The sequence below is a fragment of the Bombus terrestris genome, chromosome 13 (genome assembly GCF_910591885.1).
Source record: "Bombus terrestris chromosome 13, iyBomTerr1.2, whole genome shotgun sequence".
NCBI lineage: Eukaryota > Metazoa > Arthropoda > Insecta > Hymenoptera > Apidae > Bombus > Bombus terrestris.
Genome location: NC_063281.1, coordinates 9,780,341 through 9,808,281, shown reverse-complemented (window position 1 = coordinate 9,808,281; position 27,941 = coordinate 9,780,341). Strand labels below are relative to the sequence as shown.

The following is a 27,941-nucleotide window of genomic DNA, read 5'->3' as shown; positions in this document are numbered from 1 at the left end:
GTTAGTAAAAAGATCATTCTGAGGTTTATTTCACAACGATGAAACTTCGTAATAGAGAAGATTGCTGAAACAATTCTAATTTACTGTCGTAGGATGTGAGAAAATCCACTCGTCTCATTTTTCGATTCGCCTGCGAGATGGCGTAAAACTCGTAGTTCGATCTTCGAAGAGAGACGTCGATAGCCAGAACGAATATGGAAAAGAAGGAAAGAAAAGATTGCTTCGGCTGGAAAGCCGAAGAGTAGTCGTGCAAGGAGTCGAAGAGGGGCGCCGAATCTAAACCCGATAACGAACCAGCTGGTGGCAGTGCCGTCGGACGACGTTTACGTGGAAGTACGGCCTTCGCGAAAATTCATTTCTCTATCCAATCACTGTCGAATGATTCTAACGAAGAAATTTGAAAAACGATAGAGACAGTGTCACAAAATTAGAAATTGTTAAAACGATTACTTGTGATTCTCGTTATCGGTAATTGGTGATCCATCGATTTTTGGTGATTCCTGATCGAAACAAGGCAAAGCAAAGGGAACAGAGAATAAGAAGAAGAAGAAGAAGAGGAAGAAGAAGAAGAAGAAGAGAAAAAACAAAAACAGAAACATGCCTTGACCGCACCTCAGGTGACACCAGGATGTATTGTATAGTCGAAAGAATATCACTGTGCCTGTAGCGCGTATAACTTTTGATTGGACGACAAATGTCGTAGGTATTCTTATCTGTGCTGAGGTGTGTGCGTGTGTGAGTGAAATCGTGTGTGGCTGTGGGTGCTGCTCTCCTCGATTGTATCTGACCTGACCCAGGTGAGCACCTGGACCAACAAAGATGACTACGAGGGAGTTATATGTGAAGGTACGAACCAGTTCAGATTCTCAGGCCATCGCAGGTACACGAATCCAGTTCTACGATGGCAACTGGTTTAGTAGCATTGTGACAAGCTTGTCTGTTGACATTTACAATTACCTTTTCATGAAATCTCTCTTAAAGCCTGGCGAGAATATCTCTTCCATTATAGAACAGTACAAGAGGTAGAATTTTAACTTGTGTTTGTCAATCGAATAAATAAGTTCCAATAATGACAAATATAAATGTATATTATGGTGGAAATGATCGTGAGCCTAGTAATTCTTTGAAAACCGCGGAGAGATGTTTGGATCATTGTCGAATTACAAAACGAATTTTCGTCTCCGACGTTCCCTGAATATTTCCATAGTTATTGCTAGTGAATCTAGTTTTATAATATTGTGCAAACTGCATTTGCGTGTTCTCTTTAAAATTCCGAATGGAAGAGTCCGTTCTGCAGAGAAGCAGAGGAGGTCTCTCGGTAAATATGTTGGAGTAGATCTCATGTAAACGTATGCGAAATTTTCTCTGCGAGTTATCCAGTGTTTTAAAACACTCGTATGCTTCTATTCCTTCTCCCGATTTTCTGATAAAAATTTTAAAATATAGCTGCTCGATTTCCGACGAATATCTGGCTCAAAAAAATGTTGATCGATCCTCTCTATCTGCCTGATACTACTCTCGTTTCATTTTATACGAATTTAAGTGCATGGAAATGCGTTATCGATTACGTTTTCGAAGTTTGGAAAAGTTCGAAGCGCGTCGTTAAAACCTGAAACGAAGCAAGGAAGATTAAATATTATTTTGTAAAATCGAACGAAACTTTCTTCTTTTCTATCGCCGATGCATATCGTGCATGGTTAATTGTTTGAGAAAATTGTGCTGTAGACAATATATTGTTGCAATTAGTTGGGAAGTATCCATTATCGATTCGATCGAAGATGTCTTTCTCAACCTTAACTGCTACTTTCACAAAAGGTGTCTATTCCTTTCAATTTTGATAGCAGTAATTTGCACCGTTTCGAACTATGCATGATCTTCTCAATATGACATTTCAAATTATAGTTACGTGTATCTCATCGATCTCGCTTGTGATCTCAAAAAAGAGATTCGATACTCTCTACGATTTAAACGATACGGCAATGATAGGTACGTAAATAATAATTCTGGTTTATAACGGAAAGTAGCGGAGAACGAGGGACGAGCAAGTCTAAAATCCAGAAGTTCTTTTTAAAAGAAAAATCAATAATTGTCGTATGGAAGCTCGGAGCCTCAAGACCTAAATTTCGCTTTAAAACCAGTGATTACGACTAGGTTGTCGACCACGATAACATTTGTTGTATACAAACGAAGCGTTTCTTGACAAGAGATTATTGCGTCGAAGCATTGGTTATGTCCCTGACTAAGTATCGCTCGTAAAGTCTCTCGTTCTGTATTATAATCGTTAATAATAATCGTTATAATAATTAGACAAGTTATCTATACAAAATTCAGGTAAACTAAAATATTAAAAAGTACGATTCTGCTCGCATTTAATTATAACTTACCCACGAGGAAATCTATTTGTTAACCATGCAGAAATGAAAACTGGGATACTGAATTAGTGTTCTGAATTAGCTGATAATTACTTGGGTCTTACTATGCGTGAGAATGTTACGTACAAATTGCACAGGGAACGTAAGGGAACGTAAGGATACTGTGAGAATACTTAGTCGACGAGAACAGAGAGTTTAGTTCAGCCCGAACCTGCCCCTTTAAGGTCGTGCCGTGGCTCTCCATCTTGACTGATTTATTGCCTTGGTCAAGTGAACTGCGGGGGTTGTCCGAGGTCGTATCGCAATTTTCGTCCAAGTTACCTCCAATGATATTTGCTTCTTAATAGCGCTAACTACTAATAGAAACGTGGCTAAAATATACCCGCAATCGTTAATGGACATTACATCTGTAGATACTGGTAAAGTCAGGGACACCTATTGCTCAGTACAGAACGCGCGTATTGATTTAGTCATCTTATGGATGGTCTTTGAGTTTTACGATTTATAAACGCGAACAGAGAATAATATATCGCGTACGAACACAGCTTAACTCTTAAAGGCCACGAATTTCTTAATACGAAATTTTGTTTTCTTATTGTCATCCTATAATGATATCGTACATGTGTTTCAAAAATGACAAAATTCTAGTTTTCCAGGGAAAAGCTCTTTGGAAACTGACGAAACAATAATTTATTAACACGTAATGCTGGCAAAGAAAGAAACAGACTCTAGGAAACAATGTCCAAATATTATTTTTATAATTTGTCATTCTCATTTTGAAATACTTCTCGGTTTTCATGTTCTTTTAACGTAGCATCACATTATTTCCTGACGCGATCGTGATATTAATTCGTAATTACCGCGTACGATGATCGTTCTACGCTTCTTCTAGTGTCGAACGATAACGAAACATCTAATTCCACTAATTCGATTTTGTTAATTTCTTGATTCAGAGAAGATGCTTCCAGGTAAATTTTCTTACGATGACCTTTAAGGGTTAAAATGTTTCCTGTTGCAAAACTCTTGTAACAATTAATTGCGCAATAGCAAGTGTTTAACGTTTTGCGAACTAGTTTCGACACGTTTGAACGTAACAGGCGAACTCATAATGAAATAGAATGTCGTCTAGGTACGATGCTAGCCGGTTTGAGACACAAGGAAATAATGAAATTATATTATGCAATAAATTGAAACTCGAGCCGTAGTCTCGATCGCACCTTTACATTTAAAGGTAAGCTAACCCCATTCGAGACTGTTGCTCGCACGATCAGTTCGAGGAACGTGATCGCTAAGACTTCTCTTACGAACGGGCAGTTCCCTTTCTCTTGGAACAGAAAAGCAAAGCGTCTTGGAATAGGTCGTTCTCCTTGCTTCTTCGTGGCCCGTCACAAGGAGGCACAAGCAGAGTCACTATCGTGGACATTATGCTCCGCGTGATTTTATCCGAAAGGTCAAGGAAGATTTCTTTGAGATTCGTCATCCTACGATGATCCTACGATGTGTTAATCCGGGTGTAACGGTTTTGTAGAAATATTTTCGTCACTTTGCCCCTCTAATTTTTCCACGTTCGTAAATTGATCTCGAGTGCCTTGAAAAATACGTGTACGATACGGAGAAGGCATTTTTGTAGACTTTCATTGTCTCGTGACGACAGCACCGTGATACAGCAATTTAGTGGAGAACAAAATTGTCGCTTGGTTAAATACGGTGTTTCGATCGCCCTTTTGTGCAACCTCCGTGAAAAACGGAGGATTCCTTATAGCAGTCTCCCACGAAGGCATCCCGCTTCGCGATCTTACTCAACACTGAAAGTATGAACTCACATTCTCACGCTCGTAAACTTCGCTCGATGAACATTGTGCATTTAGATTTGCATTTGCAGTTACACTTTATACGCTGTCCTTTAAATTATAGCGGCTCGAGGAAGCGTTTGAACACTCGTGGAAACTCCCTCTCTCTTTCTCTTATGAATCTATTACGTACACAGGTATAACATAGGACATTTTTAAAGCTTCGTTAGCACTTTCTTCTTTATTATCGAAATTAGTAATAGCAAATACGAATTGGTTCCAAGTTTTACGAATGACATTACGATCTATCTCTTTTCAGCGTTATCGAAATTTGAAACGCTTTATACAGCGCATAATAGATTCAGTAATGCTTCTATAATTTCTACAAATGCTCAAATACTTTCACGACTCGCTATACCTATCTTCTGCATAACTAAGATCGATAACGCATCGAACATGATCAAACGATATGATACAGGCCGCAATCAAGAAATACGTACTCGATATAAAAGGCAGGTTTATCTTTAGCCGATTGAAAGGGAAACTGTTGGGTGCACAGGGTGCATGTGACACGGTAGCTCGCCACCAGTGTCAACGATGCCAATTTCGACGCACGTGGTAAAAATCATACGTGGGCGGGAAACTTGACCTGGTTATTCTCGATAACGGAGAACCTTTCTCAGGAACAACGATGCCGAGCTACGGCGATCGATCTCTCGACGACAAACACGACGTCAAGCGGTTTCTAGGTGTAGCACGATGCTCTCTAAATGTACTTCGGATTTGCTGCTGAAAGCGTAACAACGTTAAGCCTTGGCAACACAGTCGCGAATAATATTTTGCGATAAATGTTAAAGTTCACATCTGCGTAAATCGTCAACAATAACAGAAGCAGGAGAAAAGATAGCAGACGCCGAGGAACGTTAACAATGATCGCAATTGTTATATGCTACGTATTGAACAAACGAACAAATGCGAAGATAAATTATTTCGCACGTCGAACGTACATAAGAGAATATGACAGGCAATTTCGAACGTATCTACATTACCAGAGTATATTTACGCCACTTGTGTTACGTTATTACGTTAGGGTCTTAATTTTCAAGAGAAAGGTTTCCGCAATCCTTAGCTTTCATTTTGATCAATAAGCGAGCAGAACAATCGGAGATACGCGTGCAGGCGATTTCCACGCATTTTAAAGCTCGCCAATTTCTATTCTCTTGTTACGCGAATACGCACGAGTCGTGAAATCTGGATGTATTCTGTGGGAGGAATCAGTGGCAAAATGATTCATTCTGGAGTGGTTTCACGGTTGTAGATAAGATTATAACATGTATCTTCCCTTTCCTATGTTTACGTGAATATTACAAATAAAATTAGATGTTCGTGGAATAACGTCATCGTGATGACGTCATAAAATTGTTATCGCGAGGTCGTTATTGTCAAACGCGAAGGTATTTTTAGCCGCGGGAATGAATTTTCTAATTGCATCTTACGCCGACGAAAAAGTTGATAAATTCGCTGGCACGCGTTACAAATTACATAAGGATACGTTGTTACGTTTCATTCGTTTTCCATAATAATAATGATAATAATAATCGATAATATTGGAGTTATCGAACGTAGTAAAAAATTGCGTAGTTTGAGCATCGAAACGAGTCGTGAATAGAACGCGACAGAAGCCGTAGATCGGTGGTCTGTTGGCGAAGCTCAAACACAACAAGCGAGTGGACTGCGTTCATGTAGGCAACAGAACTTCCCCTATATTTCTGCGATACTATGTTGCACTGCGTCAGAAATATCTTCGAAATTATCTCCTCGGCTGGTCGAGGAGCGCAACGATATTATTGAAGTATTTATTTTTTCTTTCAGAAATTTCGCATTCAATGAAAGTTATGCTTAGGATAGAGCCGAAATATTCATGAATGGGAAGCAGAGATTTACGTACCTAATTACTAGTTACGCAACTTACGAAAGCCGTGAGAGAAGTCGAGGTTGAGAGAACAGCAATTAATTTGAAAGGAAGAGGCGAAAGTCGGATATTCTCATCTTCGAACTTAGCGATTGTCGCGCTTAGATCGAATCGCGCGCGGTTCGCTCTCATTCTGACCACCTTTTCAATTAACAAGCCGCGTGGGAACCCGGTAGGATTTTACTTTTTATATAGCTTTCCGTGAGTAAGGCTTAACAGAGTAATCGTTATTTGGTACGTAACGTAGAAAGCATGGGAACTACATACTTCTTTGGTACACTTTGACGAACGAAGTGAACCGTGAAACGTCCATCGCGAGAGAAAGGGTAGGATTTGCTGGAATTAGAACAATAGAATATTCTACGAGTCATCGACCACTTACTTTCCGAAAAGTAAGCACGATCGAATAAGTACGAATCGAATGTACGGATAAACGTTGAAATCGCGAAGAGAATTTGTCTGCTACTTTGCTGTCCGTTATCGTCCAAATATTTCGTAATACTTTCCTTCCGATGATTTCGATGGGATTCGAATTTAGGAAATACATATTTCCTTGAATTTTTTCCCGTTCAAATTTATCGATGTGTCACGGATTACGTTTGCTGGAAAGGTGTAGCGTATTACGAAATTCGCAGAGATGCGTCCACCGGCGAATTCGTAATTGCACAATGTGAAATTGCAAAGTCAGCAATCAAGTAACCTCGAAACGCGAAGATACAATAACTACACTTGGAGTAACGTAGCGTTAGTAATCATTGCTGAATTATAGTGCGTAGTTTATGACTGAACGTCTAAACACGGTGATGTTCAAAATCTCGAGGTTAATCGTTCCATTAATAATCCCGCGAAGGGAAAAGTATTCCATATTGCGAGAAAGTTGTAATTATTGGTTTAATAATTTTAGCGATAGCATGCCGAGGTACGAAGTTACTTTTAATTAAAATATCGACGGCGTTGAACATGAAATTTGTCTGTGTACCACGGATAATCTACATATGTTCTTCTTGATCTTTTCTCGGTATCTTTCGAACGATGTCTTGCATAATAGTTGAGTCATGAGAGTTCACGGTTAATTTTCATTTCTTCCTAGCCATAGCTGCCTCATATACGCGTATCGCTATTCTGTTTAAAGGCAGAGCACGCGTAAAACACTTCACTGTTTTCAATCGTTTTAACCGGTTTCTGAGTATCAAAACGCGACGGTGTAAATCCAACGATGTTTAGAGAAGACAGCGAACTATACCGTTGCTCGATATTTCTTCAGCTCACGTAATTCGTCTTTTGTCTGTACACCACAGCGTGCTCGATAACAGTACATTTTGGTATTTCGTGTCTCATTTGTATGATAGCGAGACAAGCTGAAGAACCATTTCCTTGATACCGTTACGAATCTTTTTATCTTCCAAGGAAAATTACCTTCAACAGTGTTCGTTTTATCTTTGAAGTGCCTTTTCCTTTGTTGGAAAAGTCCCTTCAGAGTTGATAATTTTGTAATTAGAAAATACTACGTTCAAAGGTGTTTGTTACATCTTTGAAATATCTTCTCCCTTTTTGGAAGAGTTCCTTTAGGGTCGACGATCTTGTAATTAGAAAAAATGATACTTAACAGTGTTCGTTTCATTCTTGGAAAAGGGAAATTTCTTTTCCCTTTTTTGGGCGGAACGTTCCTCCAGAAATCGACAATTTTATAGTCACTGTATTTTCGAACACGTTACGGAAAAACGTGTCGCGGTTACAGAGTAATAACGGTTCTAACGCGATAACCAATCTCGATTTGGCGCAGTTGGCGTCGTAATCGATATGCTGTATTGCCGACCTCATTTTCATACGTACTTCTCGCAAAAAGGAAAAGCAGGTCATCTTTTCAAAAGAAGGAAAATTAGACGCCGAGTAATTAACTCGTACGAGCTCGTTCGTGTAGTTGAAAAACTTCTTGCTCGGGCTCGTATCTCAAGGCGATATTTCACCGTTGAGTCGCGAAGCTTAACTTTTAAAACAACAATGATAGCGTGAAGTACTTTTCAACGTTATATCGCTAACATAAATTTACCATCATAACGAACTGTAAAGTACTTATTATATTGACGCATAGGTGTTTAATAAAAATAGTGATATTGAAGAGGAATCCGTGTTTCGTTGGAGTTAAAGTAATGGTAGAATTAGGTTCGTTCTATTATCGCTTTACAACGTTGCATCCTTAGATTTGCCATCGTAACGAACTGTATTGTACCATGTTGATGCACAAATGCTTGATAAAAATAAAAATAGACGTATTGGAGAGGAATATGTGTTTTCAGGGTGGTAAGGTATGGGTGCCGCACCCAGAAAAGGTTTGGGAAGGTGCGGTGCTTCTGGAAGATTACAAATTAAAACAGCGAACCTTGAAGGTTCATACGGACGATTCCAATCAGACGAAGGTCTTGGAGATTAAATCAGATTCCGATTTACCACCGTTAAGAAATCCTGATATACTTATAGGGGAGAATAATTTGACATCGTTGTCGTTTCTTCACGAGCCAGCTGTTCTGTATAATCTACAGATTCGTTTTCAACGACACTGTATTTACACTTATTGCGGTATCGTTTTGGTTGCGTTTAACCCATACAATGAACTTCCAATTTATGGCAACGACACGATATGGGCGTACAGGGGTCAGGCGATGGGCGATTTGGAACCTCATATATTCGCCGTCGCTGAGGAAGCGTACACCAAGCTGGAAAGGTTGAAAGCTTCTTTACTCTGTCACAAATTACTTAACCCTTTGAGTGTTCGCTAAAGGTACCAGTAACTTAAAAGCCTAACACCTAGCGAGGAGCGTACAAAGAATAAGAAATACACTGACATCTTTGGACTTTTAATTTAACGTAAGAAGATCGCAGAGAATAAACAATTAAATGATAAGCCTATTTAGATCTTTCTGGTTTTAATGCCAATAAGCGAAAAATATGTAAATGCCTCGAATCGAGAAAAGTAAAATATTTAAAAATAACTGACAAATGACAGGGGATCTTTTAAAAAGCAAGAATATTTCTAATGTTAAGACGGTCGATGTACGTTGTCTGTACGGATTAAACACTCAGAGGGTTAAATGTTATACAGGCAGGCGATGGTTAGAGTTTTTAAATGTTGCATAATAAACGTAGGGAAGGTCACGACCAATCTATTATCGTTTCTGGAGAATCCGGCGCTGGAAAAACTGTCTCTGCAAAATATACGATGCGATATTTCGCTACTGTCGGTGGTTCAACGACCGAGACGCAGGTCGAGAAGAAAGTCCTTGCCTCTCTACCGATCATGGAAGCTATCGGTAATGCAAAGACAACGAGAAACGATAATTCCTCGAGATTCGGGAAGTTCATCGAGATTCAATTTAACAAACACTACCACATCACCGGGGCCAGTATGAGAACTTATCTTCTGGAAAAGTCAAGAGTCGTGTTTCAGGTATTATTAATTGGTACACCTCTCGCGTTCGTTTCTTCACGAATGAGCCGGTTAGTTAAACGAATGATTTTCTAGACATACGAGGAAAGGAATTATCATATATTTTATCAAATGTGCGCAGCCGCGGCGCGTCTACCTCATTTGCATTTGAGCCACCAGAATAAGTTTCACTATCTAAATCAAGGAAATGATCCCTTGATAGACGGCGTGGATGACTTGATGTGTTTCGATGAGACGATAAGCGCGCTCACCATGCTTGGATTCTCGTCCAAGCAGCAGGACGACATGCTTCGTATTTTAGCAGCTATTATGCATTTGGGAAACGTGAATATAGGGAATGCCGATAACCAAAATTCGAGCAATGAGAACGACACCGAAACCAGTTACATTCATGTAAATATCACGATTTTACCTTAACTCTGAGATCCACTCTGCTTACATTTGGTTAAAATGTTCTATCTGGCATTTTCTCATTTTTCAAGACACGGCGGAATATTCGAAATTTATCCCGTGTATTTTAGCTTTCAAGCATAGTTACGGCTGTTACGAGATAACGATTAAACATTTTCTGCGAAGCGAAGAAAAACAAAGAGGGCACAAAGAAAATGATAATTTTTCCTTGATAGAAAAGATGCCGTTTTCTTCGGTTTCGAAATAGATAGGACATTTCAATCAAAGAGAACTTTACTGACATTCGATGTACCTTGTTATGCAATCTTTTTAGTCGTCAGACAAACATCTATTGATGATGTGCGAGCTGTTGGGCACCGACGTAAACGCGATGCGAAAATGGCTGTGCCATAGAAAAATCGTGTCGATGAGGGAAGTATTCTTGAAACCAATGAACGTGGAACAAGCGATTGGTGCTAGAGACGCACTGGCCAAACATATTTACGCGGAATTGTTCAATTGGATAGTAGCTGGCATCAATAACTCCTTGCATTCTCAAAACAAACCTCAGTGTTTCATCGGTGTCCTGGATATTTACGGTTTCGAGACATTCGAGGTCAATTCTTTCGAACAGTTTTGCATAAATTACGCGAACGAGAAGCTTCAACAACAATTCAATCAGCACGTCTTCAAGTTAGAGCAGGAGGAGTATTTTAAGGAGGAGATCGAATGGACTTTCATAGACTTCTATGACAATCAACCTTGTATCGATCTCATCGAAACGAAACTGGGTATCCTCGATTTGTTGGACGAGGAATGTAGGGTTGGTGATACTTTTCGTTCTTCTTCAAAAGCTCACTCGCTAAAACGTACAATACTCAAATGATCATTTTATGCAGATGCCGAAAGGTTCGGATAGTTCATGGGCGGATAAACTTTACTCGAAATGTGGAAAATCGAAACACTTCGAAAAACCACGATTCGGAACTTCTGCCTTCTTGATTCACCATTTTGCCGACCGGGTGCAATACGAAACGACTGGATTTTTAGAAAAAAACAGAGACACCGTTATCGAGGAACAGGTTGACGTACTGCGAAACGGAGACGTATGTAAAATTCACGCAGCTCGGTGCTTTGGATTATGGTTACTGTAGATGCATGTTCTAACTAAGCAAATGTTGGAAAGTACACTTATAAAAGTATAAATATTACGAATGCATCAACTGTGGCCATAGCCTTATGCGTAGATCGCAGAAAATGTTCATACTGTTTATTGTTTCAGAATAAGTTATTGAAGAAGTTATTCAGCGAAGAGGATCCGAAGCTTATGGTACCATCGAACGTGAGACTGAAAGTATCGGCTCAAAAGCCAGCGTTAAATTCGCCTAAGCAAAATAAGAAAACGGTAATTTGATACTAACGGGGTGCAGAGTTTTTGCTGTAATTCTCTGTTGGTGATTTTGATCGATAAATGTTTGTTGTTGTACAAAATCTGTAGGTAGGTTCGCAATTTCGCGACTCCTTGAATATGTTGATGTCTACATTAAACGCAACTACACCGCATTACGTGCGCTGTATCAAACCAAACGATACCAAGGAAGCATTTGAATACAACCCAATTCGTGCGATGCAGCAATTACGGGCTTGCGGTGTCCTAGAGACGATTAGAATATCCGCTGCTGGATTTCCCAGTCAAAGAACGTACAACGAATTCTTTCTCAGGTACAGGAGCCTCTGTAAATTCAAGGATATTCGACGCGACGACCTCAAAGAAACCTGTCGACGAATATTGGGCAGGTCAGTTACGTTCACTTTCCATTATCGTTCCACTCTCTTTCTCCTTCTATAATAAATTTATAATATAAAATAAATCTCCTATTAGGATACTCCGAAAACCTGTAACATTTTTGATCGGTCGATTAATTCTACCAATAGAATATTTTATATGTATATTTATTATGCTCTTTTACCGACAACTTAAAAAATACCAATTAGAGGCCAAATGTAGCAGTTAAAAAAATTAATCAGTCATTGGAAATGCATATTTCTACGATGACATAATACATTCAAATTTTTGCTAACTTTCGCTGTGAACTTTCTAAACTACTAAAATGCAATAAGCTCATCTTTTCTAACACAATCGAGAGTTATCGAAAGTAATGGTACATCTATTGTTCGATAATGCGTTAATTCCGTAAAAATAGAGTATAAAACAACTTGAATTTCCTCAGGTATATCAAAGACGAAGATAAATTTAAATTCGGCAAGACGAAGGTTCTTTTTCGTGCTGGTCAAGTAGCTTATCTGGAGAAGCTACGAGCGGAACGACAGCGAGATGCTTGTGTTATGATCCAAAAAACGGTGCGCGGTCTGATATGCCGTAGTAGGTATAAGAAGATTCGATGTGCTGTGCTTGGTCTTCAAAGATACGGAAGAGGATACATCGCTAGGCAGAAAGCTCAGGCTGTGAGGGAAGAAAGGGCCGCGACGAAAATTCAAGCTCGTGTCAAAGGTTGGCTGAAGAGGCGTCGATATCTCCAGATAAAGCGCACAATTCTCGGTATTCAGACGTACGGCAGGGGAAAACTGGCGCGGCAGAAATACGAACGAATGAAAGACAATGCGGCAGCGATTGTAATTCAGAGATTCGCCAGGGGTTACCTTGTTCGAATGGCGTGCAAGAAAAAATTAAGAGATATTATAACCGTTCAGTCTTGCATCAGAAGACATATGGCGAGGAAGGAGTTTAAGAGATTGAAAGCTGAAGCGAGAAGCGTGGAACACGTAAAATCTCTGAACAAGGGATTAGAGAAGAAGATCATGACCCTGCAGCAAAAGATCACCGAGCTTGTATGTTTTAACAACATTGTTATTTACAAGTTTAGGCATATATGAATAATATTGGCGTTAAAGGTGTTGAATGTTGGAACATTGTTTGGTTTCTAGATGAAAGAGAATCAGGTAATGAAGAACGTTCAGAACGAGATGATAGACTTGAAACACAAATTAGAAGGACTGAAATCCGTAGACGCGGAGAATAAGAAATTAAATGCTATACTAATAGAGAAAACGAAAGAATTAGAAAAGATTCAGGATATCGTGAAAGCTGAAAGAGATGAAAAAATGGATATTTTACAGGTAACTTGTTGAAAATGTTCGGTTAAGTTGTGTATAGGGGATTGAATATCGTATATTTTATTTAGGACAAGGAAAGAAATACACAAGAGAAAGAACAAGAAAATATGGAGCTTCTGGGTGAAATCGAAAAGTTGCGAAAGGAACTTTCGGTAGCTAATGAGAAGTTGAAGAACAACCAACGCGGTGCTGAAGAGAACTTGAAGTATCGTTTAGAACAGGAAAAAGATCTTCTCCTGCTGGATCAGGACCAGGATCGTGGCGCCTATCAGAAATTATTGAAAGAATATCACGAGTTAGAGCAACGTACAGAAATGTTAGAACAGAAACTCGCTATGCATGCTCCTGCACACTCGCGTTCTCTTAGCAATGCTTCCAGCAGTAGCGGGCAAATCGTGTCTACGGAACTTCCACAAGATGACCAGAATATCGTAAAATCATCTTTTATATATCTTTGTCTAGATTTAATTCATTTCTGTGATATATAGTTTAACATTTCATTTAATTCCGTTTAAATAAGGATTTGGGTTACGGTTCGGTAAGATCGACTGGTTCTTCTTCGACTCCTTACTCACGGCTGGAAACGATTGACTGGAATCAGCAAAGATCAGATAGCCCACCCGATGGAGAGGTCCAATCGAATAAATCACCTGCTGAGACGAATGGTCCGACACACGCGCCAGTAGATATCGGATTAGTGTTGAAGCTTCAACAGAAATTAAAGGATGTTGAGAAAGAGAAGGGAAGATTAATCAGGATGGTGGAAGATTTAGAACGTGGTAGTCCCGAAGAAACTTCGAGGATGCAAGATACATTTAGGGTAATTTCACGTGCTTAGAAACTCGATCTATCGTATTAAACGATAAGTTAGTAATATTGATGATATTAAAATTAATACCTATTTCTGGATTTTATAGCTTCAAGAATTGGAAATGGAAAATGCTCAGTTAAAGAAAGATTTAGATTCTTTAAGAAAAAGCGTTTCCTCAACAGGCCTAACTGGTGCCCAGCAGAATCTCATGGGTAATTTGTTAATTTACATGGCTAAGGAATTTTGTCATTATTTGCTTTATCGTGTACTGTAATCGAATGTCGCTTTCTTCATATGTCTTTGTTTAGTCTAGTTTTAATATATTATACTTTTATGTTTTTTTTTTTTTTTTTTTTTTTTTTTGGTGTGCCATTAACCAAAGCTTAGTATATAAGATATGCAAATATTGCATCCTCATAGATTTTTATTTTGCTTCTTGGAATCCTTCATCTGCTTGATGTATGCACGTTAACGTTAATAAAACACATTCTCCCGTCTCTAATAGCGAATAACCATAGTTCATATCATGCCGTTCCCTGATGTGACTATTTATAACGTTGAAAGCAATAAAAGATTAAAAAGGAAATTTGTTTTTCTTTCGCACATTCTCTTTGTTTTTACATAATATAATCTGCTTGTGAAATAAAAGGGATAATATAAATGGATAAATGAGGAGTACGATAAATAATTTCCATTTTAGGACAATTCGATGCGCTTCAAGAAGAGCTTGAGAGAAGACGAGAAGAATGCATTCAACTGCATAGCGTGTTGGCAGATAATACACGAAGAATGAAGAGCTTAGGCTCGAATTATGGCCGCGATGTGGACATTATAAACGAAGACGGTGAATTAGTACTCGCCTTCGAAACACAGAAAAAGATCAACAGGTATTTTGAGATTTCTCGAATTTTGTAATCTTGTTTTTGACGAAAGAGAAATGTTAAACCGTATCTAATCGTGTTTTGTCCTTTGTGCATGCACTTCAATTTTCAGTAGACTTAAGACAAAGCGAAAGGCTTCAAGAGAGTGAGTTGAGCAGATAATTTGCCGCGACTAATCAGCGATCTTTATCAGAAATCAACGAAACTTAACGATGCCATTCATTATCAAATATCTCATACATCTAGCGCTAGTTCCACCAGTTTCTTTCCATTGAACAATTTTATTGAAAGTAATAGGTGAATTGACATTTTGTGTTTTCATTTAAAGGCAATTAGAAGACGAGCTTCAAATGAAGGAGAAAGGGTGGCGGGCACAGAGGGATGAATGGCGAGCGGAAATCGATAGGTTACAGGAGGAAATTGAGAAGCAGCAGAAGTTACTATCCGTGAATTTGAGCAAATCGCCGCAGACACAGACTGAGGCATATATGCAACACGAAATTGCCAGGCTAACATCTGAAAATTTGGTAAAATTAATTTTAGTTGTCGTATCGAATAAAGTGTTAACATAACATTTATTAATAACGATAATTTGGATATAGGAATTGCAAGAAAAATACGATAAAATAGCAGAAGAATGCAGGAAGTTTAAAAGGCAATGCAAGATACTTGCGAAACGTCTGAGGGATGCAGGCTGTGAGTACACATTACTAAGCAAACTATGTAAATTCTCTTGCTTTTAAACGATATAAAAGGAATGGTCGCGTAGTAAAAATTATTGGAAAGTAGTATTAAAATTGTGTAATATTTAAATGCTTTCTAAGATGAGGGAGACGATACTAAGGAACATAAGGACCGCCCTCATATGTCAAGGGGCGCCGGTGAGTGCGTGGTTCATTTCCATTGCACTTCACATATACCATAATTCACCATAATTTTTATAAATTAGCATCTATAGTACCATTACATCATCTGCCATGTGAATTTTGAAACCTCGCATATTACTATGGGAGACTCAAAATTGTCATAATTTTATCATTACAATAATTATATACAATAATTGTTATAATCTCTTATCTTATTTTCAAATTTATTTCATTTCATGCCATTCTTGATTCTATTTAGTTTTTCGGCTTCTTTTGTTTATATCTTCGATTTATCTATTTGTTTTTTCAGTTTTATTAATTTATTTCCATCTAACTTCGTAAAACTGAAAATTATAAAAAAAAATTAAAATTCTTTTTTATAGTGCCAGATACTGCAGAATCTGTGAGCGATTCTGCGATAATGTCTTCCAATAGTCAGTCGGGAGATAATGGAAGTAATTTGCCAGTTATCCGGAAGAAAGAAAGAGATTATGAGGGCATGTTCGAATTTAGGAAAGAAGATATCAACATAATAATACGTCATCTCGTTTTCGGTAAATTTAGATAACTTCGCTTATGTTACATAATTTGGATGATGTTATATCTTATGCCGTATCTTTTGAACTGTTACAATTCTTTTTCTAGAGTTAAAACCTAGAATTGCGGTCACATTACTTCCTGGTCTGCCAGCTTATATTCTTTTTATGTGTATAAGGCATACAGACTGTGTAAACGACGATGAAAAAGTGAGATTGTTATTAACAGCATATCTGAATGCTGTAAAACGTGTAGTAAAGAAACGCGAGGACTTTGATTGTAGCGTACTCTGGTTCAGTAACACCTTGAGATTGTTGCATAATATGAAACAGTATTCGGGAGACAAACCTTTCCAAATCGAAAACACACCAAGACAAAATGAGCAATGTCTTAGAAATTTCGATTTAAGCGAGTATCGCCTTGTATTGAGCAACGTGGCGCTTTGGATTTTCAATAATATCGTAACGAACCTTAAAGAAAGGATTCAAGCTCTGACTGTGCCTGCTCTTCTCGAACACGAAGCTATATCAGGCTTGGATTCTAATAAACTCGGTCGACCACGATCATCCTCTATGGGAGAAGAGCCAGAATCAACTCAACAAAAGCTTAATAAACTTCTCGATGAACTTACTTTAGTGTATAAAACTCTTCAGTATCATGGTGTTGATCCTGAGATTGTCGTGCAACTTTTCAAACAACTGTTTTACTTCATGTGCGCTAGTGCTCTGAATAATTTACTTCTCAGGAATGAACTTTGTCACTGGACGAAGGGCATGCAAATAAGGTTCGTGAAGGTTTGCTAGGATTATTTAACGTGATTACTTAATCTTAACATTATGCTGTCTTTAGATATAATTTGAGCCATTTGGAGCAATGGGGACGAGATCGAAGATTAGAAGCAGCATCCGAAGTGCTTCAGCCAATTGTACAAGCAGCACAGCTTTTGCAAGCTCGTAAAACAGATGAAGATGTAAATTCTGTGTGCGAAATGTGCAACAAATTAACCGCGAATCAAATAGTGAAAATTCTAAATTTGTATACACCAGCTGACGACTTTGAAACGCGCGTGCCAGTTTCGTTCATCAAGAAGGTACAGGAAAAATTGAGTGAACGTGGTGAGAACAACGAACAGGTAAGTCTAAATTTTGCTATTTACCTATTTATTATTGAGTCGGTTATGTTAATAAAGAAGTAATTAATGGATAATCAATCTTCTTTTTCAGCTGTTAATGGATCTTATGTATTCATACACAGTAAGATTACCATTCAATCCATCGGATATTCGACTAGAGGATATCGATATACCAGAAGTACTTCATTTACCCATGCTCAAAAAGGTGTAATCATAGGAAAGGAAAAACTTAGAGGCCCTGCTGTGCATATAATTTTTAGTTGAGTAACAGTCTAATGAATAATCGAATTCGTATAGTCTATTTATTAAAAAAAAAAAAAAAAAAAAAACAAAAAAGAAGGAAACAAAGGAAAGAAAGGAAGAACTAGATTACTTTCATAAAATTAGATAACGCATCGAGGGGGGTCACCGACGTTACATTTTATATATTTTTTTTTACTCGTGTAATTTGTATTTTATAAAACATCATTCCTATTCTTCCGCGTAAAAGTGTCAATTTAACGAATTCGTTCTGACAAAAATTTTCGTTATTAATGTATAGCGATTGTACGTCAAGACTTAAGGAGGATGGTGTTGATATAAGGCTCTGCTGGAACTTACGATTTAAACATCTGAATTGAGTGAAGACATTGGACGTACGTTAAATAAGAATAAGTGAGATATAAGAATGCAAGTATATACGATGAAACGAAGTGCCGAATTCTGTATCGTATGATACAGAAATGTTGTTATGGAGATTAAAGATGTTTAAGAAGTGCGTTGTTTCTTGGTGTTGTTAGTCTATCAAAAGTTGTTATGGCAAAATATTGCAACTCCAAGCATGAACTTTATGTATGTAATAAATCTATTGGAGATGCACTTATTGTGTAAAAACAGAAAGAGAAAAGAGATAAGCGTTATGCTGGGATAGATTGTATATTTTGTGATAAGAGAAAGACTATCTGTCTATCCCCATAGACCGAAGGTTGAAGATATTGGAGAAAAAGAGAGAGGAAGATAGAGGTATACAATGTTGTTATAATATAATTTATAAATGTACAAGCGATCGTATTTTGTGCCATTTTATTAGTAGAATGTTACCAAATTGTTTCTTACGTTGATCGATCCGCATTTACGTTTATGCTTTATGAAATAATTTTGGAAACAAAATTCCCACAACCCGGATTATACAGGAAAAAATATCTGTCTACACGATTATACCTTGACTCGATGTGACAAATTTATTTGTTCCTACGAAGAAAATAAAAAAGAATCGTTGATGGAATCATATACCCCACTTATTCAATATACTACACATATTAGTAGCAAAAATACATATTTAAACAAAAAAATTAAATTTTGGTGAAAGTAAAATCATTTATTTGTTCTGTATCACAATGCTGTCGCATAAATTATCATTATTACATCGATGACAGGAAGTAAACTAAGTTAAATACAATTATTATTCATTAAAAATGTGAATGAAGCTGGAAGAAGCAAAAATAAGGTGAAACGTTAAAAAATTCCAATAATGCAAGTATCGAAGTAAAAAATACGCAACTTCCTTAGGCAACATCGCCAGCATCGTTTGGTGAACGTATATCATCAATTTTAAGTATCATTTTGACCAACTGTGTAGCCAGTAGAATTTGTTGGGTTTTGCTCGTCAATGTTTCGATAACGTTTTGGGCTTTCATATCTGAAAGAAAATAAATAATTATTTATTCTTAACTATTACGACAAAAGATGAAAGTGCAATTATTCGATACGTACCGAAAGTACCACGGTTTAGGCAATCTACACCAAACGTAGGATTATTTTCAGCCAATTGTGCTGCTTTAATGTTAGCTAAAGCATTTACAGGTGAAAGGCCAGAATTTTCAGCAAGTGCCATAGGTACAGCTTCCAGCGCTTCGGCAAATGCACGGAAAGCATATTGTTCCAAGGTGCTGATCTTGTTGGCTTTTTCAGCACAAGCAAGGGCACAAGAAATTTCAGGGGCACCTCCCCCATACAAGATTTTTTCATTCTTGATTACATTACGAACTGTACATAGCGCATCATGGATAGCTCGTTTCGCTTCCTCAATGATCTAAAAATTGGAATAATTCATAAATTTGCATATTCTTGCACTGAATAAATAAAAAAAGAAATATGTAAAATTGTAGCATCAGAAGAAAAATTCAAATTAAACTGATTTAAATTGAATTAAATTAGATAAAATATATGTTTTAATGCTTTATTCTTGCAAGGTGTCTGGTCAGTTAGATATATTTGAATACCGCTGAAATTCTCCTTGCTTATATTTCTCTTACAAAAACTTTAAGTATTGCTTACCATTTTGTTCCCTCCACGGATGAAAATAGTAACTGCTCGAGAGTTTTTGCATTCTTCGATAACAAGCATTCGATCCTTGGTAGTACCAAATGTTAATTCTCTTACAACACCAGCGTGACCGAGTTTTTCCGGTGTCAATTCTTCGAAACGAGGAACAATACGACCACCTGTAGCAATAGCGATTAGCTGAAACAAATTTGATACTGTTTTTTTACTAATGCTTTTTTACAGTTTTTTATAAAGTTAACATGCAGGAAAAGAATCAAGCCTTCAGATCTCATAATCTATTGGTCATTAGAGCTACAGTAAAAGAAAGTTAATCAACCAATGCATTTAAAGGAATAGATTGTTATTCTCATAATAGAAGGCTATTATGAGAAAATGAAATCCCGAAAAATTATATTAGCTTATTAACTTAACTTTCACTCTCTTCCATTGCGCTTTGTCGTCATTAGGCAAGTAAATTGATCATATAGTAATTAGAAGCAAAACTTACTTCAATTTCTGGACCACCAACCCATCTGACCGCGGGTAATTCACTTTGAAGAAGGAGATGATTAGCTTCATCATCAAATCCCCATTGACAAATAGCAAGCGTGGCACCAGCATTTTTAACCCTCTTCACCATCTCGGTGAATTTCTCTTGTTCGTATTCACGCAACGCTCTATAGTCATCGACTGAAGTGACATCCAACTTATGTTTAGTTTTTGGCTTAGGTGGCTCAAACGGACATGTCAAAATAGCTAATTTAACATTTTCTAATCTCTGTAACGTGATAAATGTATCTCCATTAACAAATTCATTGATTGATAAAATAATTTATTAAAAGAAACAATCCCTTCAGCTCTCATAATCATTTGATCATTGAAGCCACTGCAAAGATCAGGTTATTAAATAGCTACTTAAACAGAAACTTTTACTTTTTCAGAAGTTAACAAAAGAGTAACCAAAGAAATAGTTCCAAGTCTTGACAATAAGTAAGCTAAAGAAATATCCTGAATCTTCACCCTTCTCTGTTTCATTTTGTCATCATTAGGAAAAATAAAATATATCAAAAAGGAATTTAGTACACTAACTGACTTTACCTTAGGCATTTGAGGATGACTAAAGTCTTTGTCAATAACAACACCCCGAACTAGGACAGTATCTTCCAATCTGCCTCCAACTTTTCCTTCTAGTTTTATCAATTCAAAGTTCACATCACGTGCAACAGGATCTAAAACTGCAAATACAGCATTTACAGCTATTTCTGCCATTTGTCTGTGACACTTGTTGATGCTAAAAAAGAACAAAGGTATTGCTTTGTCTTGCCCATATTAAATACAAATAATCAAGAAATGTCCTTCTTACATCTTTGAACCAAGACTGGTCATGGCAATTTTTATATAAGGTTCTAAGTTGTCAGGAGTACCCTCAAAATCATGAACAATTTTCTTTAAATGATCTGTTGCACATTTTGCTGCCATTTCAAAGCCATCTGCTATTCGAATTGGATGAATTCCTTTGTCTAACAGTTGCTCAGCTTGTTCCAAGAGAGCACCCGCTAAAACAACTACACCAGTAGTACCATCTCCAATTTCATCATCTTGAGATTGAGACAACTGAACCATTAGCTTTGCAATTTCATGATCGACATCCATGTTTTTCAAGATTGTTGCCCCATCATTTGTTACAGTGACATCACCATCAGAGCTGACCATTAGTTTGTCAAGTCCCCTAGGTCCTAACGAGGTTCTCAAAATATTGGCTACATCACGGGCTGCCAAAATATGTGACTGCAATTAAACAATTATTTATTAAACATGTTATGTATATATTTTATGTAATATTTGTCAAAATAGTATTACAGCAATAAATTTTCTGGATTTCGTTGGACTTATACAATAGTACTACTGATATCCTTATATGGTCAAAGATCAATATAATTATGTTTCATTCAACTTTCTAAATTGCATGAATATTACTTTAATGAAAAAAGAATGAAAAGATACAAATAATGTGCAGACTACAATTTAAGATACAAGTATATATATAATATTAGTTCAGATTATATCATTTTAGTGGCAATGTTAGGATTAGCTGCCAAGCCCAAAACGTCGCCATTACCGTTTCACGTGGTCGGTTTTTTAACACAAGCTTTTAATTTATAAATCCAATGAAATCATGAAAACATATAAGAAAAAAATTATCACTATTTTTCTAATTCTATAGATAGATAGGAAAATTATTAAAAAAAATGTAAGTTTACGTACCTTTATAGCATCAGTGCCGGTTAGACGTTTTTGCTTTTCCTGGTTACGAAGAATAATAAAAGGTCTACCATATTCATCAAAGGCCACAGTACCAGGTATTGCGGTCATTTTAATCGTCCAAGAACCTCGGACACTACGCTTAAAATAGTTTCAATGAGAAGAGCGTCGCCTGTTCTTACAAACTTACGTTCCTTCTTCGTCACTACACGACCATTTTGTTGCCCATAACGGATATTGGTGAGCGCGTAGTGCCATCTATTCTCGAATATTCCGAGTCTGCTTTAGGTTAAGAATAGGAAAAGAGGGAATTTGAAAATGAAAACCAAGGCTGCACAGAAGAAAAACTACAAATTTTTCTCCTAAACATTGATTAACAAATCGTATAAAAGAACTGTCTAGAGAAATCATTACCGCAATACTTTATTCTAAGAAATGTACAAATTGCAGGAATATTATATATTATTGCAGAAATTATATATATAAATGAAACTTTTTGAAAATATTTTTAATAAGTAACATCTTTTAGATATAGCCGTTTTTAGTAGAAAGAGTCTTAAGAAATTGTGAAAAAAAAAGAAGTTTTTTATGGGGAATGATGAAACAGTAAACGAGAAACAAGTTTAACTGTTTTGTTTGCACCACAGTTTATTTCACATTAAACTATTATAACTCTGTATTATAATCTTGAACGTTACATATACATAGTTATACACATATAATTATTCTGGAAATAGTTCATCTGACAGAGGTACTTTTGACTCCAGGCCGTAATGGCCATAGTCCCTCAATGAGTCGTACGTTCAAATAATATGTTTTTGGATAGAAGATTTCTATCCAAAATTACCACGCTGGAAAGAACTTACTATCCTATGATATGTATCAGTTTTATTAATTAGTTTACCTTTACTTCTTTGGTTCCACGAATAGTATTAATCGAAAGACTAAACAAACCGTATAAACAGGAGGGAACGAAGTTGACAGTCGTAAAGGGATTAAAACATTTTGTAATAGGTATCTTCTTAGCCGCTTGTTATAGTTTCCAATGAAACTTAGAGTTGCAAATTATTCACCTCGAACAAAGTAATTAATTAACCCTTGTGAGACGACGTACGCACGACGCATCGGAGGGTAGTTATATTATGTTATAGATACACGCTTGCGGAAAATATATGAATACTATATAAATATATAGCGTTTTGGTATACATATCGATCAAAGATAAAAATATAATTTCAGTAAGATATATCTCATAATAACATTCACATTTAAAACTTTCTTAATGGATTAGGCATTCACATAATATGTGTTAGAGTTCCCTTATACGATAAAAGATCAACGATGGAAGTATAATACCATATAACTAGAAATATGTTCTCTTTGTGTGTTTGGACTCCCGATGACTAGCACATTAGCATAGAAACGATGGGTTGTCCAGATTTCGCAACAGGTACTTTACGCATCAGAAAGTATTTCACGACAGTTTTAAAATAACACTGCGTCTCTCGTGATTACAATCGTAAAACATTTGCTTCATTCATATTTTTCATCTTCGTAACTATGTCGATAATTAACACGCCTCTTTTCTTATATATCTTTTAAAATCTCGACTCTGATTAATATCTAACATAACGATTTTCATATACATACATATATATATATATTGTTTTAATTATATTATATTTAATGTTAGGAGTTTAATAACACTCAACGAAGCGACCTCCGAGGTTTCAGTGTTCAATAGAGCGATTCCCGCGATCGATGCTTAATAGTTCGATTCTCACGATAAATATTTGATCGAGTGGCTACCACATTTAAATCAACATTTCTTTTAATTGTCTACGTACATACGTATATCTCTAATAATTTGGAATATACGCTAGATAAAGCAAAACTTCGGTGCTTCAATTTTTTTTCTGGATCCGTGTCAATTAGAACGCTTTACTTTCAAATTTTACTATATGACTTAACGGTAACGCATAAGTTACATTTGTTAAATACCGACGAAGATGTTCGAAAATTTCCAGAGCGAATGCTCCATACAATCGAGTAAATTCCTATCCATAAACGATTCATAATTAGACTTGGAACATTTATCTGATATCTTAATACTATTTCAATGCTCGACTTTTTGAAAAATAGTCCTTTATCGCTGATATATCAAGAACGTTTGATCTATGAGAACTTGAAAACCAGAAGAGTGAAAATATATTTTATTTTGTGTGCGTTTGAGAAATTCCAGTATATATCTTAACAGTAAATTTAGGAAATTTGAATCGGGCATCTCTTGAGATCGTAAATCTCGCTGAAAGTAGTTTTTGTCTTGTACAAGGCGGTACTCTACTTTTCAAGAATTTCTAACAAATTTTTTAATCTAACAAAATTTTGTCAAAGTTAGATATTACATTTAGTGTACGCACTGTTCAAAGCTTTCCTAGCAGTTTCCCATTGCTATCGTCATTAAGATGTCAACTTAGTCTAATTCGAATACGTTTAACCAGAAACAAAAATGAGTAAAGATAAGACTAACAACGTAGTAGAAGAAAAGAAAATTGTCTCTTCCATCACACAGCCTGTACTCATCGTTCATCAGAAGCTATCAACCTTTAAAGACACGTTGCCTAACTTTTCTCATGAATATATATATATGTATAGTATATCTTATAATCCTATAAGACGGACTATTTTGATATGTATCGTATTTGTCAGTCGTAATATTTGGTGGAAAATAATCAAAAAGCGCGTTTAATGATTTTTCTATTTCTCTGACCTAACAGGCAAAAGTATAAATAAAAACAATTTAGGGAATTTCGAAGTAATAGACTTATCCTAAGTTCCTCAAAGTAATGAAAAGGGGTATTTGATTCATGTAGACGTTTCTTCCATTCTCACCAATTTATGAGGAACGACGAAGCTCTTAGGCGAAAGGAACTCGTTTAAAAATTCGATTTCCCTGTCCAGTGATCCGCTTTTCACCAGAAGTGTACTGGACGATAGATTTTATCTGGTCCATTGCGACTGGTCCGATGCACACTAGAGGATCTTTGAAATACGAACAAACCTAATGGAAAAGATAATTTTGGTAATGACTTTTATTATTCGGAATTATTCCGATTTGATGTCATTTTTAATCGGAAATGCAAGTACCTTTCTTGGTGTTTGTCGATGACGTCTCTGAAGCTGACAACACAAACCGCGGCTGATATCGCATTCCCCAGACATATTACATTCTTCATCTGCGGGAATTAAGAATAGGATATTCTAAATTTAGAAGTTAAATATGATATAGTTCTTACGTAAGAGAGCCTGTTCCTTTGACGTAATCGTTTGTGAATTGACCTTTATCGATTATCTCTACATTCTTGTCACGTAAAAGACATTTACTGGTATTGACAGCAAACGCCCACATATGTTTATACGTACTATACAATTTATTTGAAGTCACTGGTGGCTGACACGAACGAGTTTCGCTGCCAGCAACCTCGGCACACAATAAACCAGTTTCACAGTCGTTATCGTTCCTGCAAAGTTCTCCCTGCTTCTGTCCCAATTCGAAAACGCAGTGGCCAATATCTAAAATTTACAGGCAACTTTGTACCTTCGACTATCGTCCTAAAGCTGTGTAATGAAAGCACAAGAAATGAGAATTACCCCCATCGACGTTTATACAGATGAAAGACGGACAACACTGGTCGTTAGCCGTGCACCTTCTTTCATAACATGGTACAACTTCTTCCAAAGAGTCATAAGAGTATCCATAGCTGGTAGATAACGGACGCTTGAAATAAAACGTGGCACATTAGTGTGTATTATTCGATATCATTGTCGAGAATAGAGCAGCTCGTGTTTTTAACTAACGCGAATTAAATAAAATGCGGAAAATTAGTAATTATATTTTTCGATCGCTGTTAAATTTGTTAAATCCCTCAAATTTGTGGAAAAGAATGAAACAACTATTGATATGTGTGATTTTTGCTATTATTATACAGTAAGGAGTAATTATAAAAACATTTGGATAACTTTTCTAACTTTGGGACAACTTCTTTAATTTTCTTTGTCGAAGATTCGCAATGAAATCTCTTTGATCTAATTGATAGTTGCTAATGTTACTGTCCTCGTTTTAGAGAATTATATTGACATATAAATCCCTTGCACATAAATCGTATAATGTTCTATGGAAATAATATATCGATCGTATGCCGGTTGTACTGCGGCAAAGTTGCAACAATTACTACTGTATAAAGACATCTCAATATCGAAGAAACTTACTCGTTCGAACTTCTTTCTTTCATACCTGATACAATCCTGTTTTGGGCATGTGGTCACCGTGACTACCATAGCCAAGATTCGATAACATTTCTGGGCTGAAACGATTAAAGAGACCACCCCATGCCTCCACTTCAAGGTGCATCGTGCTCGTCAGAGCAACCATCATCAATACGACACACGTGTACATTTTTGGTCTCGTGCAAGGACACTGCTGTTTGCACCACTGAAATTTAAGTTGCTTTATATATTTATACTAGTTACTACTAGTAACATTTTAAATAAAATTTAGTACGTATCACGAAATAAAATGAAATTCAGTGAAATATAAGCAAACGAAGAAATATTTGTTCTTTCTATTATGAAACTAAACGAACTGTATTTCCTGTATTTACATAGTAGCTGTTGCGATATACGTTGTGATTAGATTAATATCGAAAGAAATGTGAAAAATGGTAAAAATTTACAAAAAAAGAACAATTGGAGTTTTCTAACGAGCACCGAAAATTTGTCGAGGATGATAAAGAATCCTTTGTAATAAAACTTTTAACTTGTACCATTTTCTAACATTTAACATTTTGTAACATTTTATTGGATAAGATAGAGAGAATTCTTTACAAGAAATTCCTTCTTAAAAGAAGACGAAATAACGTTCTTGAACAGGGTGAAAGAAAAAATGTTCCTTGATGGTCTTAGAAATAGCAATTCAAAAATAAATTTCAACTTGAACTTACAATTTTTTTTACTGTAGCTAACTTGCTGATGTTTCTACTTAGATGGGTCAATCTGGAAGGATCAGCTGCTTCTTCTTGGGATCAACAAGTCCTCAATGGAGCTTGCTGGAGGACTGAGTCGGAGCCGTGCTTGCGTCGACAATCTATACTCCTACTCCCTTGTTCCGGTTTCCCTTGTACAAGCTCGTGCAAACATTCGCGCAAGCGCGACACCTGACTTTTTACGCACTCGATCCAGGTACCGTTTTATTCATTCAGATTTTTACTTCGTATTTCCGTTATTGGTATTCCGTTATAGATTTAGTTTCTTCGTCGAGAATAAGAAAAGACGAATGTTCCATAAATCCTTGCAAGTTACTTTGATCTTCGTTTAGATCATTGATGGATGAGATGCCGAATAAACGATCAGGCGATTCTGATCGTTAGCTTTGAATTCGCCTATTTGCTTCGTAAATGCAATTCACATTGAATTAACAATCTTGTATCACGTTTACAAATATCCTGGAAGGATCATAGGTAAGATGCAAAAGTAATTTCATAAATTATTCTCGAGGTAAAAAAATTGCGTAGAACGTTTCAACATACGAGTATAATATTTTTATTTAACACGTTCAACAGTTGCATATATGTAGAATAGAAGAAAAATTGCATTTCTTCTCACAGGATACAGCAGCGCCATTCGTTGGGTGAACTTTCGTGTAGGTGTTTAGCTCCTTCCTCGTCGTTCCACTGAAACGTTATTGTTTCCATCTTCGTTGGTCGTATTGATCCGAGATGTCCTGATGTTCCACAGGGCGGTCGATCCTGCTCCATTTATTCGTTTCCTAGGTGGCCCATGAATAATGGCTGCATATGCAGTAGCAAAGAGAGTGTTTTTTTTTGCTAAAGTAAAAGGAGTTATTTTATTTTTCGACGTGATATTATTTTTATTTCGTCATTGATTGAAGCAATTGCAGCTCGAAAGTAAAACACAACGCAGCTCGAATATGCATTTCTCTCCCTCGAGAAAATTCAAATTTTATGTGATTCACGTTCATGTTTCTA

The 27,941-nt window shown here is 36.6% G+C and overlaps 3 protein-coding genes across 9 annotated transcripts; 1 reads left to right on the top strand and 2 right to left on the bottom strand.

Annotated features, from left to right (window-relative positions):
* Positions 1 to 260: 260 nt before the first annotated feature.
* LOC100644655 (unconventional myosin-Va) lies at positions 261 to 18,600 on the top strand. Of its 7 annotated transcripts, none has more exons than XM_048411429.1 (23): positions 261 to 617; positions 704 to 846; positions 8,432 to 8,856; positions 9,279 to 9,579; positions 9,655 to 9,972; positions 10,304 to 10,792; positions 10,869 to 11,075; positions 11,252 to 11,374; positions 11,468 to 11,766; positions 12,201 to 12,819; positions 12,916 to 13,107; positions 13,173 to 13,535; positions 13,625 to 13,924; positions 14,022 to 14,127; positions 14,616 to 14,802; positions 14,909 to 14,941; positions 15,125 to 15,323; positions 15,399 to 15,492; positions 15,621 to 15,677; positions 16,046 to 16,216; positions 16,308 to 16,983; positions 17,049 to 17,331; positions 17,423 to 18,600. In XM_048411429.1, exons 2-23 carry the CDS (start codon positions 820 to 822, stop codon positions 17,540 to 17,542), a joined length of 5,589 nt encoding a protein of 1,862 aa, XP_048267386.1. In that variant the 5' UTR covers positions 261 to 617; positions 704 to 819; the 3' UTR covers positions 17,543 to 18,600. The 7 variants fall into 7 exon arrangements, with proteins under 7 accessions (XP_048267386.1, XP_048267387.1, XP_048267388.1 ...); XM_048411430.1 differs by having other exon boundaries at positions 261 to 846; positions 17,423 to 17,590; positions 17,873 to 18,600; XM_048411431.1 differs by having other exon boundaries at positions 261 to 846; positions 14,912 to 14,941.
* A 62-nt stretch (positions 18,601 to 18,662) lies between these two features.
* On the bottom strand, positions 18,663 to 22,153 carry LOC100644778 (T-complex protein 1 subunit epsilon). Its single transcript, XM_003400226.3, has 7 exons — positions 21,901 to 22,153; positions 20,999 to 21,423; positions 20,734 to 20,926; positions 20,144 to 20,413; positions 19,648 to 19,833; positions 19,084 to 19,402; positions 18,663 to 19,009 (listed from the first exon to the last, which is right to left on the bottom strand). The coding sequence occupies exons 1-7, from the start codon at positions 22,006 to 22,008 to the stop codon at positions 18,876 to 18,878; spliced, it is 1,635 nt and encodes a 544-aa protein (XP_003400274.1). The 5' UTR covers positions 22,009 to 22,153; the 3' UTR covers positions 18,663 to 18,875.
* Positions 22,154 to 22,519: 366 nt separating this feature from the next.
* Positions 22,520 to 27,057, bottom strand: LOC100644904 (prohormone-3). The gene is made up of 6 exons (XM_012315669.3): positions 26,898 to 27,057; positions 26,192 to 26,389; positions 25,549 to 25,675; positions 25,321 to 25,470; positions 25,045 to 25,133; positions 22,520 to 24,958 (listed from the first exon to the last, which is right to left on the bottom strand). Exons 2-6 carry the CDS (start codon positions 26,351 to 26,353, stop codon positions 24,815 to 24,817), a joined length of 672 nt encoding a protein of 223 aa, XP_012171059.1. The 5' UTR covers positions 26,354 to 26,389; positions 26,898 to 27,057; the 3' UTR covers positions 22,520 to 24,814.
* Positions 27,058 to 27,941: the final 884 nt, after the last annotated feature.

Coding starts and splice junctions, on each gene's coding strand:
- LOC100644904 (XM_012315669.3), bottom strand. CDS start 26,353: ATGTACACGTGTGTCGTATTGATGATGGTTGCTCTGACGAGCACGATG. Junction 25,676..26,191: donor CCAAAACAGGATTGTATCAG/GTATGAAAGAAA, acceptor TTTTATTTCAAG/CGTCCGTTATCTACCAGCTA. Junction 24,959..25,044: donor ATCGACAAACACCAAGAAAG/GTACTTGCATTT, acceptor CTTTTCCATTAG/GTTTGTTCGTATTTCAAAGA.
- LOC100644778 (XM_003400226.3), bottom strand. CDS start 22,008: ATGACCGCAATACCTGGTACTGTGGCCTTTGATGAATATGGTAGACCT. Junction 19,834..20,143: donor TTGGTGGTCCAGAAATTGAA/GTAAGTTTTGCT, acceptor AATTTGTTTCAG/CTAATCGCTATTGCTACAGG. Junction 19,403..19,647: donor TCCGTGGAGGGAACAAAATG/GTAAGCAATACT, acceptor TCCAATTTTTAG/ATCATTGAGGAAGCGAAACG.
- LOC100644655 (XM_048411429.1), top strand. CDS start 820: ATGACTACGAGGGAGTTATATGTGAAG. Junction 13,108..13,172: donor AAAAAATGGATATTTTACAG/GTAACTTGTTGA, acceptor TATTTTATTTAG/GACAAGGAAAGAAATACACA. Junction 15,678..16,045: donor TCATATGTCAAGGGGCGCCG/GTGAGTGCGTGG, acceptor TCTTTTTTATAG/TGCCAGATACTGCAGAATCT.